This window comes from Filicampus tigris, chromosome 4 (assembly GCF_054856515.1).
Source record: "Filicampus tigris isolate MCC_2025a chromosome 4, RoL_Ftig_1.0, whole genome shotgun sequence".
Classification (NCBI taxonomy): domain Eukaryota; kingdom Metazoa; phylum Chordata; class Actinopteri; order Syngnathiformes; family Syngnathidae; genus Filicampus; species Filicampus tigris.
The window spans coordinates 16,278,623-16,296,045 of record NC_141220.1 but is presented as its reverse complement, the minus strand read 5'-3'; the positions used below and the strand labels follow the sequence as shown (position 1 = coordinate 16,296,045).

At 40.4% G+C, this 17,423-nt stretch overlaps 3 protein-coding genes across 17 annotated transcripts in view; 1 reads left to right on the top strand and 2 right to left on the bottom strand.

Moving 5' to 3' along the window:
- The first annotated feature begins 98 nt into the window (after window positions 1–98).
- On the top strand, window positions 99–6,146 carry miox (myo-inositol oxygenase). 3 transcript variants are annotated; one of them, XM_086027141.1, is made up of 10 exons: window positions 99–501; window positions 587–665; window positions 1,163–1,239; window positions 2,268–2,430; window positions 2,868–2,935; window positions 3,512–3,621; window positions 3,779–3,846; window positions 4,359–4,408; window positions 4,493–4,605; window positions 5,889–6,146. In XM_086027141.1, the coding sequence occupies exons 1-10, from the start codon at window positions 484–486 to the stop codon at window positions 5,995–5,997; spliced, it is 855 nt and encodes a 284-aa protein (XP_085883267.1). In that variant the 5' UTR covers window positions 99–483; the 3' UTR covers window positions 5,998–6,146. The 3 variants fall into 3 exon arrangements, with proteins under 3 accessions (XP_085883267.1, XP_085883266.1, XP_085883268.1); XM_086027140.1 differs by having other exon boundaries at window positions 302–501; window positions 587–661; window positions 1,159–1,239; XM_086027142.1 differs by having other exon boundaries at window positions 413–501; window positions 587–661.
- Window positions 6,133–14,306, bottom strand: lmf2a (lipase maturation factor 2a). Its single transcript, XM_086027138.1, has 14 exons — window positions 14,078–14,306; window positions 12,027–12,280; window positions 11,928–11,956; window positions 11,544–11,737; window positions 11,147–11,325; window positions 10,920–11,058; window positions 10,616–10,744; window positions 10,433–10,538; window positions 10,250–10,346; window positions 9,696–9,878; window positions 9,380–9,548; window positions 8,676–8,787; window positions 8,095–8,206; window positions 6,133–6,821 (listed from the first exon to the last, which is right to left on the bottom strand). The coding sequence occupies exons 1-14, from the start codon at window positions 14,169–14,171 to the stop codon at window positions 6,453–6,455; spliced, it is 2,166 nt and encodes a 721-aa protein (XP_085883264.1). The 5' UTR covers window positions 14,172–14,306; the 3' UTR covers window positions 6,133–6,452.
- A 774-nt stretch (window positions 14,307–15,080) lies between these two features.
- The window catches only part of c2cd5 (C2 calcium dependent domain containing 5), a 37,040-nt gene continuing 34,697 nt past the window's right edge, over window positions 15,081–17,423 (bottom strand). For all 13 annotated transcript variants that reach the window (XM_086027908.1, XM_086027903.1, XM_086027905.1 and 10 more), the window contains one exon: window positions 15,081–17,398. In XM_086027908.1, the coding sequence (XP_085884034.1) occupies window positions 17,273–17,398 (126 nt within the window). In that variant the 3' untranslated portion in view covers window positions 15,081–17,272. The remainder of the gene's footprint in view (window positions 17,399–17,423) is intronic.

The window sequence follows — 17,423 nt, the reverse complement described above, 5'->3', positions numbered from 1 at the left end:
TTTCAAGGTTGGTCATGGCTGCACTAAGCCTGATAAACTCTTCTGTCAGTACCGTTGTCCAAACAGGTTGTATTCACACAAACGGCCAAATGACGATTGATCTTTTCTGAGTCTTGGTATTGAGCGAATCTTATCTGATTTGGATTCACCTGGATCACAAGTACAGCATTGCAGGTTATGGGGCGTAAAACCTGGCTTAGCAGATTTTTTTATTTTTTTTTATAAAGTGCTATTTCCAGCGACATTAAAGATCAATTTACGGGCGGCGGCGGTGGGGGAAAACAGAGCACACTGAGCAATTTTCGATGGGTGAAAACAAGTTATTGGAAAACTCGAATACGGGCAGGATTACATAAACAAGTTCAAGGTTGAACACAGACACCCCACCCTTTTAGGTTCACTGAAGTCTGGTTAAACTGTGACTGGACACAGGTGGACAACATATAAACTGGCGCCGCAAACAACAACTTGTCATTTACAAGCATGAGTGTTATTGACTTGGTAAGTGGGCTTCTTCAGTAAAACATATCCACTGTGCGTTATGTAAATTGAAATTTTTGTTGTTGTTGTTTTTTTACAACTGCAGGGTCCGGACCCATGTCTGGCTCATCAGCCAAATCTGACAGCTAAAACCAAAAAGGAAGACTACAGAAACTTTGAGGCAAGTTCAACTATTTTTGATATTAAGTAAGAAATATTTTGTTTATGTAATATCATTTCTTGAGATGGTTTGCGTTTTTGTTAGCTGTAATCGTCATTCTGAATTACTGAAACTACAAAAACAAATGAAATTCTATTTAGGTGGTGCGTAAAGCACTGACAGGACACTCTGGTGGTCATTCTTCAGTCTGTCATTTTCCACCGTATCCTGTACTAATTTATGTAAATGCGCCATTATGTTAGTGTATGTAGTACGTATGTAGTGCATATAAGGACATTATTACTTGAAGCTTTGTGTGTGAAATTTGACAATGTTAAGGACAACATTGAGCATCTGTTTTTCAGTACATTGCATTTTGCTACTCACTGGGCATTGTATCAACAGAAATTGATGTATGATGATGATCAAAACCGGTATCATTATTCTAATTGGATTATATAAGTATAGAGAACAAATCCTGACTTCATAGCAACCCAATTGCGTTGACTTTTTTTCAGACAGGGAGTGTTGCCGAGCATGTGTACAACACATACAAGCTGATGCACACCAACCAGAATGTGGACTTTGTCAAGCGAAAGGTGAAACTGCACACATCAACACACATTCTCTGAATCCACGTTTGTGAATTTTTTTCCCCCGATTGATCGATTATTGAGTCACCAAGCCAGGGTTATATTCAGCCGGAAATCTGGATTGTTTGGTTAACCTGTATATCTTCAGTGCACTGTAACATTCGGTAGTGAATTAAAAGAAATGAGTCAAACTGCTGCTGTCATAAAACCTTTACAAAACTGTACAGGTTTCCCAATTTCAAACGATTCCCAGGTCTAAATAACATGCCTGACATCCTTTCAGAAAAATATCCCAAGGATCAAGAAATCCAGCACACTTAATACAAGAGTCCGACAGATATGGATTTTTTTTTTTTAGGCTGATGCCGATATTTGGCAGAATAAAATTCCACTAACCAATTAATCGGCGGCCAATTATATATATATATATATATATATATATATATATATATATATATATATATATATATATACATACACGTATATATATACATATATATGTATATATATATACGCATATATATACAGATATATATAAATGAGAATGAGAGAGAAAGAGAGAACGAGAGAGAAAGAGTGACAGTGTGAGTGAGTGAGAGAGAGAGAGAGAGAGAGAGTTTACATTTACATATATAAGTACATATATCGGTTGGGCCCTTCTGAACATCCTCTTTTTAGACTGGTATGAAATCAACTGGTTTTGCGGGTAGAGCCCTGTGTCGCGCAAAACAGCCACTGCTCACCCCTCCCTATCTACTGTGGGCTGTTGTTGCTGTTTGCTAACCCTAATCTTTTAATCCAACAACACTGTTTTAGTTTGAGGATTTCGATTTGCATACAAATAGTGTTACCTTGATTTAGGAGCGCTGCAATTTCCAATTTTTTTTTGGTTGCATTTTGACTTTTACGGGCTCCACTGTTTGTTCCAATGAAGCATGACTATATGATACTGACATTCGTACAGCATTCAATCGAGTAGTTATAAAGACCAGAACAGAAATAAATCTTAGTATACCTGCGGGCCTTCCACACAGCACTGGGAGTGGAGCGGCTGCAACCACGCTGAGATGGCCATGATGGATGCCATCATGTCTCTGGACCAGCTGGTGGACGAGTCTGATCCAGACGTGGACTTCCCCAACTCCTTCCACGCCTTCCAGGCGGCCGAGGGCATTCGCAAACAGCACCCAGACAAAGGTACATGGTCACAGACAGCTTCATGAAAATGTGATGGTTAACAATGACAGACAAAATGGACACCTACCTAACACAAATTAACGCCTCCTTTTTCTCCCCATCAGGAAACAAAATGAGTCATAACTGTAATCATCTGGGGTCATAGAGTGCTGTTTCCTCGACTTTAAAAAGTTCACTGCTGTTGCCAACCAAAACAGCAGCACCGAAGTGGATTACTGTCCCTCAGATGAATCAAATTGAAACATATATAGCTGTACAAATATATTACTTACAAAAACTCTCTTAACTATTTGAGGTAAACATACAAAAATACATTTCTGTTAACCAACTAAATAATAACCAATTAAATAAATGCCGCAGGGCACTCACCATTGTGACAAGAACGTGCGCCCTAAATGGAGACTGCATCATGTATGTCATCAAGGCCTTTTTTTCAGACTGGTTCCAGCTAGTGGGTCTGATTCATGACGTTGGGAAGGTCATGGCGCTGTGGGGGGAACCTCAGGTAAAATGTGATTACGGTTTTCATTAACCCTTACCGACTCTTAGGATCAAATTTTACCCATTTGACAAATGACAGCAATAGAAATAATCTAAACGTGGTGTTTACCACTGAAATTTTACGATTTTTCTGAAAGTTACCAAAAACATACAAAAATATCATTTTTGGTTTTTAAATGTCAAGTGCCACAAAGATTGTGTACACTGAGGCTGTTCCGGGTCAAATTTGCCCTGTCGCCTAAAATGGATTTTAGACTCGCCAATGTGTGTTCAAGGAAAATGGTGGGAATCTTGAAACGATGAACCTTACACATGCCATAAATGTGTGTACTTTTTATGAAATATTGGCAACAATCTTCAGAGGGAGGGTTAAAGTATCCTGAGAACAGTCTGCATTTCCTATCCATTTGCTCTGAAACATTGAGGATCAAGCATCCATTTATTAACGTCACACAGGCTATAGATACATTTTGCATAATTTGATGTAGAAAATTATGAGGATATTCCTCAAATTGACATACTATGAATGCATGGAAATGCACTGTATTTATTAACATGGAATCTTTGTACATGTCCACAGTGGGCCGTGGTGGGTGACACATTCCCCGTGGGCTGCGCGTTTCAAAACTCCATCGTGTTCCGGGACAGCACCTTCCAAGATAACCCGGACGACACAAATCCCGGCTACAAGTAGATAATCTCCCGTTAAAACTGACACCTAAATGCAGCGTTTATTGTCAAGGTTTGATGGTCTGATTTCTTCTTAAAAGAAAACTGACTGTGCAAATGAACTACGACAATATTTGTATGCTATTGCAAAAAAATATATTGTGAATGTTTTCTTCAGCTCGAAATATGGCATCTACAAACCGAACTGCGGGCTTGACAATGTTCTTTTGTCCTGGGGTCATGATGGTGAGTGCATTTATTCAAATTGGGTTTATATCATTTCAGACAGAGTTCTGCCTTTCCGAAATACATTAAAGCTTCGTTGAACAATGTTTATTATTGCGGTTGTAGAAATGTAACACTTCATACCGAAAGCTTTTTTTTATACTACACAAGCATAGTGCAGGGCCCTTAACCAGAAACCGGAGAAAACCCAGGCATGGGGAGAACTGGAGCAGGATTCTAACCCACAACCTTTGAGAAAACAATACACAAAACAGAAAGTTGGGTCGGTCCCTTTTTGACCCAAATTGTGTTCTTAGATTGCGGGATCTTCTCTTAGCCCTCACCCCAAAATTAAATCTCGAAAATAGTCCCCAATGTCCAAACACAAAATGATATAATTTGTACTCTATCATTTAATTTGTCGTAGCATTTTATATTACTTTGTAGTATTATGATGTTTCTTGTGCATTAATCTGACAGCATTACAGTAGATATTGCAGGTCTACTTAATGTCCTGCCCTTGTGCGCCCCAGAGTACCTTTACCGCGTTCTGCAGTTCAACAAGTGCAGCATCCCTGAGGAGGTGACCAACCGCCATCATTGACTCATCTTCCCTCGCAGTCACATGCCGACTCCATGCCATGCTGTTTGTGTGCCGTCCACGCAGGGCCTCAACATGATCCGCTACCATTCCTTCTACCCCTGGCACTCCAAAGGCGACTACATGTACCTGTGCAACGACAAAGACCTGCAAATGCTGCCTTGGGTTAATGCATTTAAGTGAGTGGTATACAATTTGTTTTTTGCAGTCTCTGTATGCCCCGCGTTTACACACACAGTTAAGGTCAATAGTTAAAAAAGTACTCTTCAAGAAAGAAATTCCTTATGGCATGATGACTATGAGATAAATTGTTTCCAATTTGGGTATACAACAACAAACTTTTCGACTATATACCGTTAGTCCTGGTTTAATACTATAATATACGTTTTTACAAATCAAGGCCTCCCTCCTAATAAATGCAACGCAACTGATCAGGGGTGGGCAAACGGTTGCACTCAAGGGCCTCATTTAAACTTTACAACAGGCAGAGCTGAGCATTCCATCTATCTGACGGACGGCCATTTTGCTGACGGTTGACGAACGACGGGAAAAAAATTAAAATAGACGGATTAAGCATAGACAGAAACCCCATTATTAAGTTTATTAAGTTTAGTCGGACTTGCTGACGGACGGCCGTTTAAAAATAGAGGCAGACCGGCCTTTAGACGGCTACTACTTTTTCCCGCCCTCTGGAAAAAAAGAATGACGGACGACGAATAACGGACACTCAATTTTTTGTAAAATGCCCAGCTCTGAAAACGGGTAAATGTGCCAAGTCATTTAAAGATGGTTATAAAAAGAAAAAAAATGTAAAATGTTAATGTCATCCAATTGTGACACATCAATTGTTGTAACATCCTTGAATTTTAGGGAGGAACTACAGTCAGTTTAGCGTAGATTGTTAATGGATTGTTTTGGATGAATTTCTACGGTTTTGTTCTGTTGATTGGCTATTAATAAGCAAAATCAAATAATCTGGAAGCCATTTATTTTAAAGGGTAATGTTGAAAACAAATGATTTTGAAATTGTATGAGTGTTTTGGAATCATCGTTTGTGGTATATTTACGATTTAATGGTTAAAACTATTAGAATAGCATAGGCACCAAAATTTAGGGGCAGCATTGTTTTTTCACTATTTGCAGCAGGGCTTGGTTTTACTGTTTATCCTACGCCGTTAAAATGAGCATCCACTACAGGCAAGCAAAACAAAATTGAATAGGAAAATCAGTTTTGATATAAAAGATGCTAGCCCATTGAATCATTCTACTTTTAAATATATCACGGTCAAATTGTCTCTTTTGGAGAGACATATTTTTGAAGGAAAGGCCACATTAGATGACAAGAAAGTCATTGCAGAATACCCTCTCGAGCTCAGCCGTATCATATCGAACCGAATTGTAAATAGTCTCTATAGGAGCTAATAATTTTGACCATAACTACATTTGTGTGTGTGCCCTGCAGCAAATTCGATCTCTACACAAAAGTGGACGAGCTGCCCGACGTGGAGAAGCTGCGTCCGTACTACCAGTCGCTGATCGACAAGTACTGTCCTGGGATACTTAAGTGGTGAAACAGCAACGTAATAGTTATTACTGATTACTGATAATAGTTATTACATTACTGATTTTAGTTCCAATATTTAGCAGTTGTCCATTGTTACTTTGTTTTTTTGTGAAAGGTATGAATGAGTTGTTGGATAAAAGACTTTCAGGACAATCATTTATTGTATTTCAAGAATTTTTTAAAAACGTTTTTGTGTACTGCACACAAAGAAAAGGCACATTTGCATGTGTAAAAAAATGAAAAAGTGCTGCATTGATAACTTGAACCACAAATAGAAAAAAAATGCCTGCATGCAACTTCCGAGTTCATGTCGGTTGCTGACAAGTGAGTGTTTTCCCAAAATATAATTACATCATCCAAAACGATGTTCACATGAACATGTACACAAGCAAGCCGAAACAGAAGTCCAAATATATACACACATACCTCTTTGCTCAATTTAGTAACATCAGTCCCTCTCTCTCACTGTTCTTCCACTTCGGACTCTACTTCTTCCTCCCCTTTATCATCATTGGTGACCCCTTCTCTTCCTTTCTCATCATCCTCCACCTTACCCTCTTCATCCTCACCCTCCTTTTCACCCCCACGATCCTCTTCTTCCTCACAATCCTCATCCACCATCTTTTTTGCATCGGGCAGAATGTCTTTCGGATCGGGATTGCCCATGCAGAGTTTTTGTCTCCTGGATAACGCCAGTAGCAGGCACAAGCTGGCGCTGCAGCCAACCAGGGTCCAGATGAGCACGGGGGCGGGGACGCCCGACACCTGGGCGCGCACCCACTGCACCACCCGGGCCACAGCGGAGTTCAACTGGCGCCGCGGAGGCGACTTGTCCTGCGAAGTTGTTATTCATACGATAATGCTCAGTTTAAATATGAAGTTAGGAAGCACCTTATCTTACCCTGGTGAAATGCCGTTAATCGATTCTAGCTCCCCGCAAAAAAAAAAAAACCTTCACATTTTTAACGATAAAAAAATTGCAAAATATGAAAACAAACAAAAATGTAACTAAAAAAATAAACTAGTTCTACTTTACAAGTACTAGAATATGCCTCGTACTAGGTCTCATTAGAAGGTGCAAGTGATTGGTGCAGAGTGGTGTGAGGTCATTGCCGGTAAGGCCTTCTATGCCTGCATAAAACTCAGAAGCAACTACATTTACAATGTAATCCTCAATATTTGGTCATGAAAATGAAAAAAAAAAATTCTAGCAACTACAGTTACAATGTAAACCTCAATATTTGGTCATGAAAATGAAATAAATATATTATAAGAGTCTATTCATTTTGTAGTGTTTCTCTTGGCTGCATTGCTTCCAGTGCATGTGCATACATAGATGTTAAGATAGTTTTTTTTGGTGCAATCTGATTTCAGCCTCTATGCTCTATGGGCTGCCGGTTAAGATAGTTTTTTTTGGTGCAATCTGATTTCAGCCTCTATGCTCTATGGGCTGCCGAGTTAATCTAATCTGACAGGGCCTTCAGAATCAGTAGTACTGGCCCAACTATACTAGCAATGGAACTTCTTCAACAAATACAATTTTAAATTTGCCCAAATTTGGTTTATGTCAGGGCTGCTCGATTATGAGAAAAATATTAATCACGATTATTTTTTTATGATCATTGAAATCACGATTATTCAAACGATCATTTATTTTTTGGTACAAAACAAGAACATGTTTAAACGTAAAAAATATGAATACGAATGTCTTTGAAACACTATAATTATGTAATTTCCTTTTGGACCAAACAAAATCTATAAAATTAATTATAAAATTCAAAAAAAAGGTGCAAATATATAAATTTAAGTATGACTTCCTGGTGTGAAAAAAAAATGTGCACTGGATATGAATAATTAATAATTGTTTTTTTTACAATTATGCCAATTTTGTAGTCGTGGAGTATAGTAATCGTAAGTGAATTTGATTAATTGCACAGCCCTAGTTTATGTTTTTGTTATGTCATAGATAAATATTGATTCTAAACTTCTCTAGATGGTGTACATGGCAGTTTTGTGCATTTTGACATTGACAATGATTTTTGACATGCACCTACCCCCCACCCCCGACAATGAGTGAGTGCATGCAATGTGTGTGTGTATAAAGTGCCTTGAGTCCATGTTGATCCAGCATGCTCTCCAGGAATGGGTGGCCCAGATTCACTACAGGATAAAATTCATCACTATAGACCCTCCTCCACCAGTGCTGCGGGTATGACCTGTACACAGGCAGCAGTGTGTCATTCATTTCATTTTCACTGCACCTACTGTTTAATATGGTCTGTGTGAGCTTTGAGTGTTTGATTTTGAATAAATAATAATAAATCATAAAGAAATCTTAAATAATAATTTCAATTCTTAGAGAAGATACAATCTAAAAATATAGAAATCTTATTTTCAATTGCTTGTAAGCAAATGGAGTAGCTTTCCTGTCTTTTGGGGGCTCACTTGAGCATCTCGCTATTTTAGACTCGGGATTCAACAAGTAGCCCAAATCCAGCTCTGATCATAGTCGTCATGGTAACAAAAGCCTCGGCAAACCCCGCAGTAGATCAGGACTGGTGACCAATAACTTTCTTCCTTCCTTCCTTTAAATCAAGTGGCAACATTATTTCACAAATCACGCAACTCACTTCTTTTGTGGTATAGTGTCTGTGAAATAGGCAGCGCGAGTATCGTACTACTAACCCGTCCTCTTTGGGTTTTGTAAACCAGTATCTGTAGCGGTGGGCCCGCAGGTAGGTCGGGGGCTGCTGGTGGAAAGGGTAACGAGTGACATCCGTCTGGATCAGCTCGATAACTGCGCAACACAAACAACATGCCAGCCATGAAAGAAGATAAATGCACAATCACTGCTAGCCTCTATACCGGTGATTCCCAACCATTGTGCTGTGGGAAATTACCCAATTTCATTTAATCGTTTGGAAAATGTTTATTTACTACAAATGCCATATCTTTGTGCATCTATTCTCCAAGCAGAAAAATGAAATGCTCTTCCACTAGACGGCATACGGTACAATTAAACTGGGTATCTACTTGTAGCTATTCAACAACAACATCATATTAACTTTTTGAACTGAAGTGGTCATAACTTCACACTGAGTAAAATAAAGTAAACTGAGACATATCATTTTGTGTACTATTAGTGTGTCATAGTTTTTCTACTCAATGCGCTGAATTGTCTAACTAATGAAGACAAAAAGTGTACTAGTGCATGGGCCTTTTGCTGTCTGAAGAAATGGACATCTGGTTTGAAATACTGTCCAGTGCTGACACTTGAGTGTTGACATAAGAAAAGGTGACAGCAGACTGGATGTGACCAGATGTGCAACATGGTCGACATTTTAAGCATAGTGACAAGAGGCGGAATTCATTTTCAGAACCGGCCCTACCGTCCGTCTTGCCCTGCAGCAGTCGGTACATGAGGCTGGTGAACCACGGCGCCTGCGAGTGGCTCCCGAGGGCGGCGAACCACATCTGCCAGTCCAAGCGGGGCTGGTGGGGCGTCAACACCGGGGGCGCAGCGCTCAGGTTGCCAGGTTTGTACATAAAGTTTATTTCCTGCAAGGGAAGAAGAAAAAAATAATAATCGAAAATCGAATCGGAGCTTCAGTGAATCATTACATCCCCACTCACTACACATTCAAATACGCCAAACTAATCTAATGGTAGTGATTCCAAACAAAGACTTAGTTTTATTCTTCTCACCGTCCAGACGACGCCGTCGTAACTTCCTTCTATGACGACCTCTGGCCGCCCGCCCACGCCAGTCATCCTTCGGAACAACCCGTACGAGTTAACCAGCTGGTAGCGATCCACAAGACTGTAGGCTTGACGCACGCCAGGCCACAGCTTGGAATTGGAGTCATATTCGATATAGGTGAATGGCATCTGGAAGAAAAAAAAATGGCAGAAACAATCCTTACAAATGGACACGTGTATTCAGGTTTTCAAAGTAAGCCGAACCATGGGAGGAGAAACTTATAACCCGTAACAGCTCACTCACAGTCACATTTTGAAAAATATGAAGCCCATATAAGATTTAATTGGTTGTAATTTCCCACTTGATTTGTGGGCTGGGACTCTATTTGGATACAAGATGTTAAAAAGAAAATATTCTGTAACATGTTCCCAACACAGTGGAGAGCGGTTGAGTGAAGTCAGTTTTTAGATCTAGCAAAGCAGCCTCCACACTTGGATGACTTTAGTGAGATAGAAACTGGAGCCTGTCCCAATACGCCAACATGTGAAGTTCAACTCACCAGACTGATTGTGAACATGGCGGCCGCGGCAGCAGAAAATACCGTCCACTGGAGAGTAGACCAAAACCGCTTCAAAAAACCAGAGACACATGCACACCTGGGAAGAAAAATTGTAATTTTTAAATATCCAAAAAAAGTCACTATAAACATTGAAACACACACAGGCAAACAGATGAGTGGTACCTGTACATGGCTGTGAGAATCTCCCAAGTGAAGGAGAGAACGCCGACCCACACGCACGGGAAAGTTATATTCTTCAGAAAGTGGTTAAAGTGGTGGAAGGTGAATGCTGAAAGAATTTTTTTCAAACAATAAATAAATAACACTTTTGTTTGTGTACATTAAGCTCTCCGATATACACGATACCCATTTTGGATGAGATGGCTCTTGTTGTCATGTCCACTTTCAGGTCAAAACACACGATTGCGCCAAAGACAAGCGCGGACAAGACCGCGAGCTCCAGTATGTAACACAGCCAGGACCGCAATTTGGACTCTGAATGGAGGATATACAGTCATCTATGAAATAGTAACAGTGTCATACAAAAATACTTCTTTTTTTTTCCCAAAATCATAATTTTACAAAAATTAAGTCTGAATGAAAGACTACCATAAAGAAAAAATAGAAAATAACAAGTGCAACACTGTTCAAGGTTCATGGGTTGTCTCACCTTTGTGTTCAACGTGTTCTGTAGTGCGCAGCCAGAAGCGTACGTGCCGGTCGTCCAGCAAAGACAAACAAAGAGCCATGGTCAGAAGGTTAAAGAAGTTGTAGTTGCCTGACAAAATGATCAGCACTTGCAGCAGCACCTGCACAGAAAAAAAAAAATCATTGCAATGACGTGGAAAAATGACTTCAGGCGCATGTGCTCAAGACCAGGCACGTGGCGCCGCTCACCTGCAAGTAGAAAGCACAGAGTCGGAGCCTGCGCAGGGGACTGAAGAAAAGCAGCGGTAGGGCAATTTCGATGACGAAGGCGCCCACCACGCTCAGCTTCTGCCACCAAACGGGCAAATGGTGGGCAAACCAAGCCAGCGGGGTGGGAATACACTGGGTTTCATAGTGATAAGTCATTGCTAAATGGGGCAAAAAAAAAAAAAAAAAACATCTTTGATTTGATTCATGCAGTGCAAAGTTTTTGGGCCGTTTATTGAATGGGACAAACAGCCAAACGCCCAAATACAAAATGAACACTTGAAAGAGCTGTTGTAGGCTACTACAACTCACTCCCAGACTCTCACACTGAACCAAACAGCCAGCCATCTCAGGTTATGAGTGGCAAGAGGTGTCATACCAGTTAAGCCCCACCAAGTAGGACAGCGGGAGGTGAGTTTCACCACTCCGGAGGCAAACATGAGGCGGAAGAGCAGCCAGCGGGCGAGCCAAAACGTAATGCGGTCGTGCTCGTAGACCGCTCGAGACCCTCGGATGAGGGTCATTGGAGCCACGAGGATGCAGAGGAAGCCTGCCTCCAGAAGCAGGCTGTCCCTGCAGGAAAAAAAAAAAGGGAGCGCTTGTTTTGGGACTTAGAACAGTGATTCTCAGTGATTCTTGTGAGAGTAAATTAAATGCTAGTCCATTAGGTGGCATAAAGTACAATATTTCTAATATTAAATTATAATCAACCAATAGAAGTTGGGCATCACCATTCTGACATTTTATGAGCATGATCACTCACCATTGGAAGTAGAGGAAAACCTGCCCCACCTGCCACAGAAACAAAGTGAGAAAAACGCCACACACCACATGATCATCTCCAGCGATGTGTCAACTTTACCTGATACATGGACAAGTACAAGACCCAGAGGCAGAAGAAGACCACGCTGTCCCGCAGCGCCGCCACCAGCGTGGCAGCCAGGCTGAGCGCCGCCCCCGTCAGGCACAGCAACTCCATTGCCGTGTGCGTGTCAAGGCCCAGGTGGGGGCTCAGCCACAGCAGGGTGGGCGAGGCCAGCAGCTGCTCGCCCAGAGGCTTGCCGCTGAAGCGCAGCTGCTTACGAGCGGGGAGGAGACCGTCGTTGCCATAGAGACCTACAAAAACACCCCCGCCAAAAAAAATTAAGTCTTAAAATAACATGATTTTGTGATTTGGCGTCATGCCAGAGACCTCTCGCTCTAGCTAATTAAATACAATACATACTGTGTAAAGTTAGTTTGGCAGGCTTGAAAATTGTTGTTTTTTTCTTCATTTTCTCAAGCTTACAATGCGATACATTTAAAGAAATTCAATTGGCATTCCCAAATTCCCAAACTCTGTGAGAGGAATCATATGTGCTGCAGAAATGATCAAATTCCACTTAACTGGTCCGACAAGTATTTATTTACTAAAAGTAATCTCTTTGTTCAATTTTCTATGCCAGTGACGTATAGTGACAGGCAGAACTATTACTGTAAAATCCTATGAATAACATGCACCCGTGTATTATGATCGGATTTTTGATTGGCAATAAAAGGCTTTGATCAAATACTCTGATCACGTAATTTTTCACAAAAATCGGCCGGTCACGATCGGTGGCCGATCGATCGGAGCATCCCTACTCTTTTCCCACACCTATGATTAAGGTCTTTCAAAGTATTTTTAAAATCTTGTTCTTGCACTGTATCTACTTCTGGTAAACTATTTTGTCTTTCTTTACTTTGCTTTTAAATGTATATAGTGTTTTTAACTGCTTTTAAATGTTGTACTTTCAATTACATTATGTGAAGCACATTGAGTTATGTTGTGTTTGAAATGCGCTATAAATCAGGAATTTCTATTTGTTGTTTTTGACCCTTGAGTACTACCTAAGCACCAGTAAACGTTTTTAAAAAAATGTGAACAGAAAAAAGTTTCTTATTAAAACGCACCACCACCTCTAAATTTGGTTTCTTTTTTTGAAAAAAAAAAAAAAAAAAAAAAAAAAAAAAGTGTTTCCGTATATATTTTCCATTAGATAGCAGATCTCAGCTCCAGCCTTCCAGTGTGGAATTTGCATGTTCTTCCTGTGCTTGGGGCTCACCGGGTATTCCAACTTCCTCCCACATTCCAAAAACAAGTAGTGTAGATGTTTGTCTGTAAGTGCCTTGCGATTGGTTGGTAACCAGCCCAGGGTGTACAGTATAACGCTTTCCTGGTCAAATAGTCACCTAATCCCATAATAGGTTCATTGAAGACTGAAAATTGCCCATTGGTGTGAATATTTGAGCAATGGTGAGGCCACGTTTGCAGCACTCCTTGTAAATAGTTGGTACTCTTTATTTGGTTTGGTTTGAGTCTACCTGTGATGCCTTTGATGATTAAAAAGAGCAGGATGGACATGTAATTTTGAACGCTGGCTCATGATGAGGAGTCAGTGAAGTGACTGGACGTGAGTTGGCTGATAGCAGCTCTTGATGTGGCTCCTGGTACCGCCCGGGGGATTAAAGAAATTTAAGAGCCTCAGCGAGGGTCATCCTATACATTCAACAGCGTTACAATATGATTGAATGCATGACCAAGACACATTCCCCTTATAACTACTCAATCGTTTTCAATAACTTATGATACATGACCGACCCCATTTCTATCCACAAATTTCCTCCCTGGAATCTGCCAGTGTACACTGGGAACTGTGGGTAATGTAGTTCAAACCAGACTCAGGTACCTATCCTCAGATTAGTATGTGTGTACTATTTCTATTAACGTTCTCTTAGCTTCACTTTTAAAAGGCGGGGAGCATTCAAGAACGGACGTGACTCGGGGGAGCCACGTACTCCACTGTGCCGAGTTATCAACTAACTTGATTAGCAAGGTGACTCAGTAAAGTTTGTACGTACGCCATGTTCTCCTCCCTCAGAAAGTTGTCTTACCTGGTATTTGCATGAAGAGCGAAACAAAAGCAACCAAATAAATGACAGCCATGCACCAGAGGAACATGCGCCGTGGCAAAACGATTTCCCCCATGTTTGGGAATGAGCGTGATGGTGGGCGGGACGACCGAGCGACTGCGGGAAGTTCGAGTAGCTCGCCCGGATGGGACGTGAGGAGCCGGGTGACAGTCAGCGCGGGTTTCCACTACCTGACTGACTATATGGAGTCACTTGCGTTTATGCTGAGTAACTCGCTAGCGACATCCATCGCCGCGGAGTGTTTATGGGTTGAGCGCTCGACTCCTCGCGAGAAAATGACAAGATGTCGCGAGTGGACCGAAATTAGACGTTCAAGTTTGGTGAGAAGTCGCTGATAGTTCACTATAGTGGTATACTCATCTGACTTGTGTACGGGCAGTGGGATCCGTCACGGTGTCTGTCTGCGCCCTTCGACTGGCTGGCGACCAGTTCAGGGTGGTGTAGTCCGCCTTTCTCCCGAAGTCAGCTGGAATATAGCTCCATGAGTCATCCTGTACATTACAGGATAAGTGGTGTTGAAAGTGAGATGAGAAGTTCAGTTGGAACAAAAGTAACAACCCCAACGGGTCTTTTTTTTTTAAACAACTATTATATATAATGTTACTATATTTATACTTGGTTCAGGTGAGAACTTGCAGCAACTTTTGGACACGATCACTTCAGAATGCGTTAAAATTAAATATTGGTTTGACATAACCTATCGTTAAATTTGAGCAATCCAAAAATCATTTGGGAACGGAAAATTAAATCATCAAGCACAGGTACAGATAAAGTGGATGGACATGACATGGAAAAAGTAAATGATATTAAATTCCTTGGAGTAATAATAAACGACAGAATTTGCTGGAAGTCTCAAATTAAATACATCTGCACTAAAATATCTAGAAGCATTTTAATAATGGCAACATTTGAGGGATTTTGTTTATTTACTGATTTTTATCACAGATGTCAACGTAGTCTCATATTTGTTTGACTGAATTTATTGTGCAAGTCGTGGGCAAGCATTACAAGTTCAAAAATTTGGTCTGCATGCTTCTAGCACATTCAAGTTTGGACACAAACACAGGAAATCGAGCACAACTTGTTCGTCACAAAAAAAACAAAAAATGATTTATAGTACCACTAATTCCAAACGAGCATTTATTGCACTTACAAAATACAAATAACAAAAACAACAAATGATTAGAAAGCAAAATTTACAGCCCGCTAAAAAAGAAAAAAAAAAAATCTAAATTATTTCCAGCAATTGACATCATGAATGAACAACACACAGACTAAATCAGTAGCAGGATTAGGACTCTGACTAAACATGAAAACAGCAGCGATGCAAAATGATTAAAGAAATTTGACCTTTAAAAAAAAAAAAAAAAAAAAAGCTTTGAATATATACCATTTTGAACTTTTTTTTTTTTTTTTACTACTTGTGGTAAAACTATAACTGTCAAATGCATAAATCACAGCACACAGATTGGACAGGACGGGGCTGTGACCTGATTATTTGACACTCAAGAATTGCGGTTGGTGATGCTTCCTGGGAGCAATACTGTACTGGAACAGCTTTAATAAAGACGGTACAAAATATACTCGGCAAATGTGTACATGCTGATGACTGTTCCTCTGAAATGGCAAAAATCAAAAACTGAATGAGAATCTAAGTGTAGTAGAAATATTATAGAGTCCCTTAGAATAATGACTGAAACGGGTACATATACATCAACCATTGGGCTAAATGTGGACATTTGTTTTTCTTTCTCATGATCAAAGGTCCAAGTATCAGCCATCCATTATCTGAACCACTTATCCTCACGAGGGTTGTGGGCGTGCTGGATCCCAACCCAGCTGTCTTCGGGCAGTAGGCAGTGTACACCCTGGACTGGTTGCCAGCCGATTGCAGGCGATTATCGTCTGATAATCTTAAATATTATCCCAGTGATGGAGGGCGTGTAGAGAGTGATTTTTCCAGCACTACATTATTTGTCATTTATAATAAGAGTAAAAAACACCATTTACTTGTTTGACACATTTTTATAATAATTACCATAACAATATTTTTGAAAATGATTTTATAATGGCCATCTGGAAAATGTCCGCTGCCTTAATCTGGGTTCACACATACCAATAATAAGGGTGAATGAGAGCATTTTCAAGTCAGCAAAGGCTTGGCAATAGCAAATTATAATGAGATTTACTGTATGTGTCCCTAAATGTATTTTTGACACTGATTAAAAAAATGTCTACTTTTTTTGTAGCACATCAGGTTTTTGAGATATTTTAATTTTTGGTTTTTAAATTTGACCTTTAAAAGATTGCACAATATGAATTTTACCATGCGTTGTAATTTAGAAGTATGAAGTTTCAGAAAAAAAAAATCCACGTTGCTGAACCTAATCCTTAATTAATACTACCAAATCTAACCCTTAATTCATAAATAATACGAAATATATTACTATATTATATACAGTACTATGTTATATTATTATGAAAACCTGATGTGCTAGAGAAAAACGAGGGCAGATTCAGAATAAGTGCAAAAAAATTATCTTGAAAAGTTTGCTTGCATCCCCGATTTTTTCAGAGATGACAGATGTTAAACCTGTGCAGTAGTTACAACTGCAAATCCTTATTGGCCAGTGTGGATGCCTTGTGGCACCATGCTGCCCCTCACAGGTCAAACCTGGTACTAATGACACAGCCAATATCTGGTTTGGGTAAGGAGACTGGCGATTGTTGGTGAGATATCGTATTTGGCGTCATCTGGAGTACACCTAATTTTTTTTTCCTCATCATCTTGTGTTTTCACATTTTAAATAATTTGATATCTTAAAAAGTGGTATTTGTGTACCCCGCTTCAAATGAGTGTGTGGTCTAGCTGGTAACCAAACCCTACTCATCCTGGGGCGTTTTGGGCTGACACTTGAGGGGAACGACGGTTAAAGCAGGCAAACGTTAGACGCTTCTTTGGCTGTTGTTTCAAGCAATTGTGGTGGAATACTCACATGACAAAAATCCATGGAAGTATTTATCATTTCCTTTTGTGCGCATGTGTTGCTTATTATGACCAGCATCTGAACTTTGGGATATTTGACAGAGTTAAGGCAGACGAAGATCGCTCCCATTTGGACGGCTAGACTGTATGTGGGTGAATGAGGGCAGGGGTCATGTGGCCCCTTCCATTGCACTCGTGCACGCTTGTCCGAGGCTTGTCGCTGATGACGCGGGCTCCTGATCCGATTCCCGCACGCAGATGACGGCATCGCCACTCACATTGATGAGACACTGAGCCTGTGCGACAAACACAAATGGGTGA

Bases quoted from the DNA above. Each gene is read 5' to 3' on its own strand.
- miox (XM_086027141.1), top strand. The intron at 666-1,162 runs GTTCAACTATTT...TTTTTCAGACAG, and splicing joins CTACAGAAACTTTGAGGCAA to GGAGTGTTGCCGAGCATGTG. The intron at 2,936-3,511 runs GTAAAATGTGAT...ACATGTCCACAG, and splicing joins CGCTGTGGGGGGAACCTCAG to TGGGCCGTGGTGGGTGACAC.
- lmf2a (XM_086027138.1), bottom strand. From the start codon at position 14,171: ATGGGGGAAATCGTTTTGCCACGGCGCATGTTCCTCTGGTGCATGGCT. The intron at 11,059-11,146 runs GTGAGCGGCGCC...TTTTCTGTGCAG, and splicing joins TCTGTGCTTTCTACTTGCAG to GTGCTGCTGCAAGTGCTGAT. The intron at 6,822-8,094 runs CTTTATACACAC...ACTTCGCAGGAC, and splicing joins ATCAACATGGACTCAAGGCA to AAGTCGCCTCCGCGGCGCCA.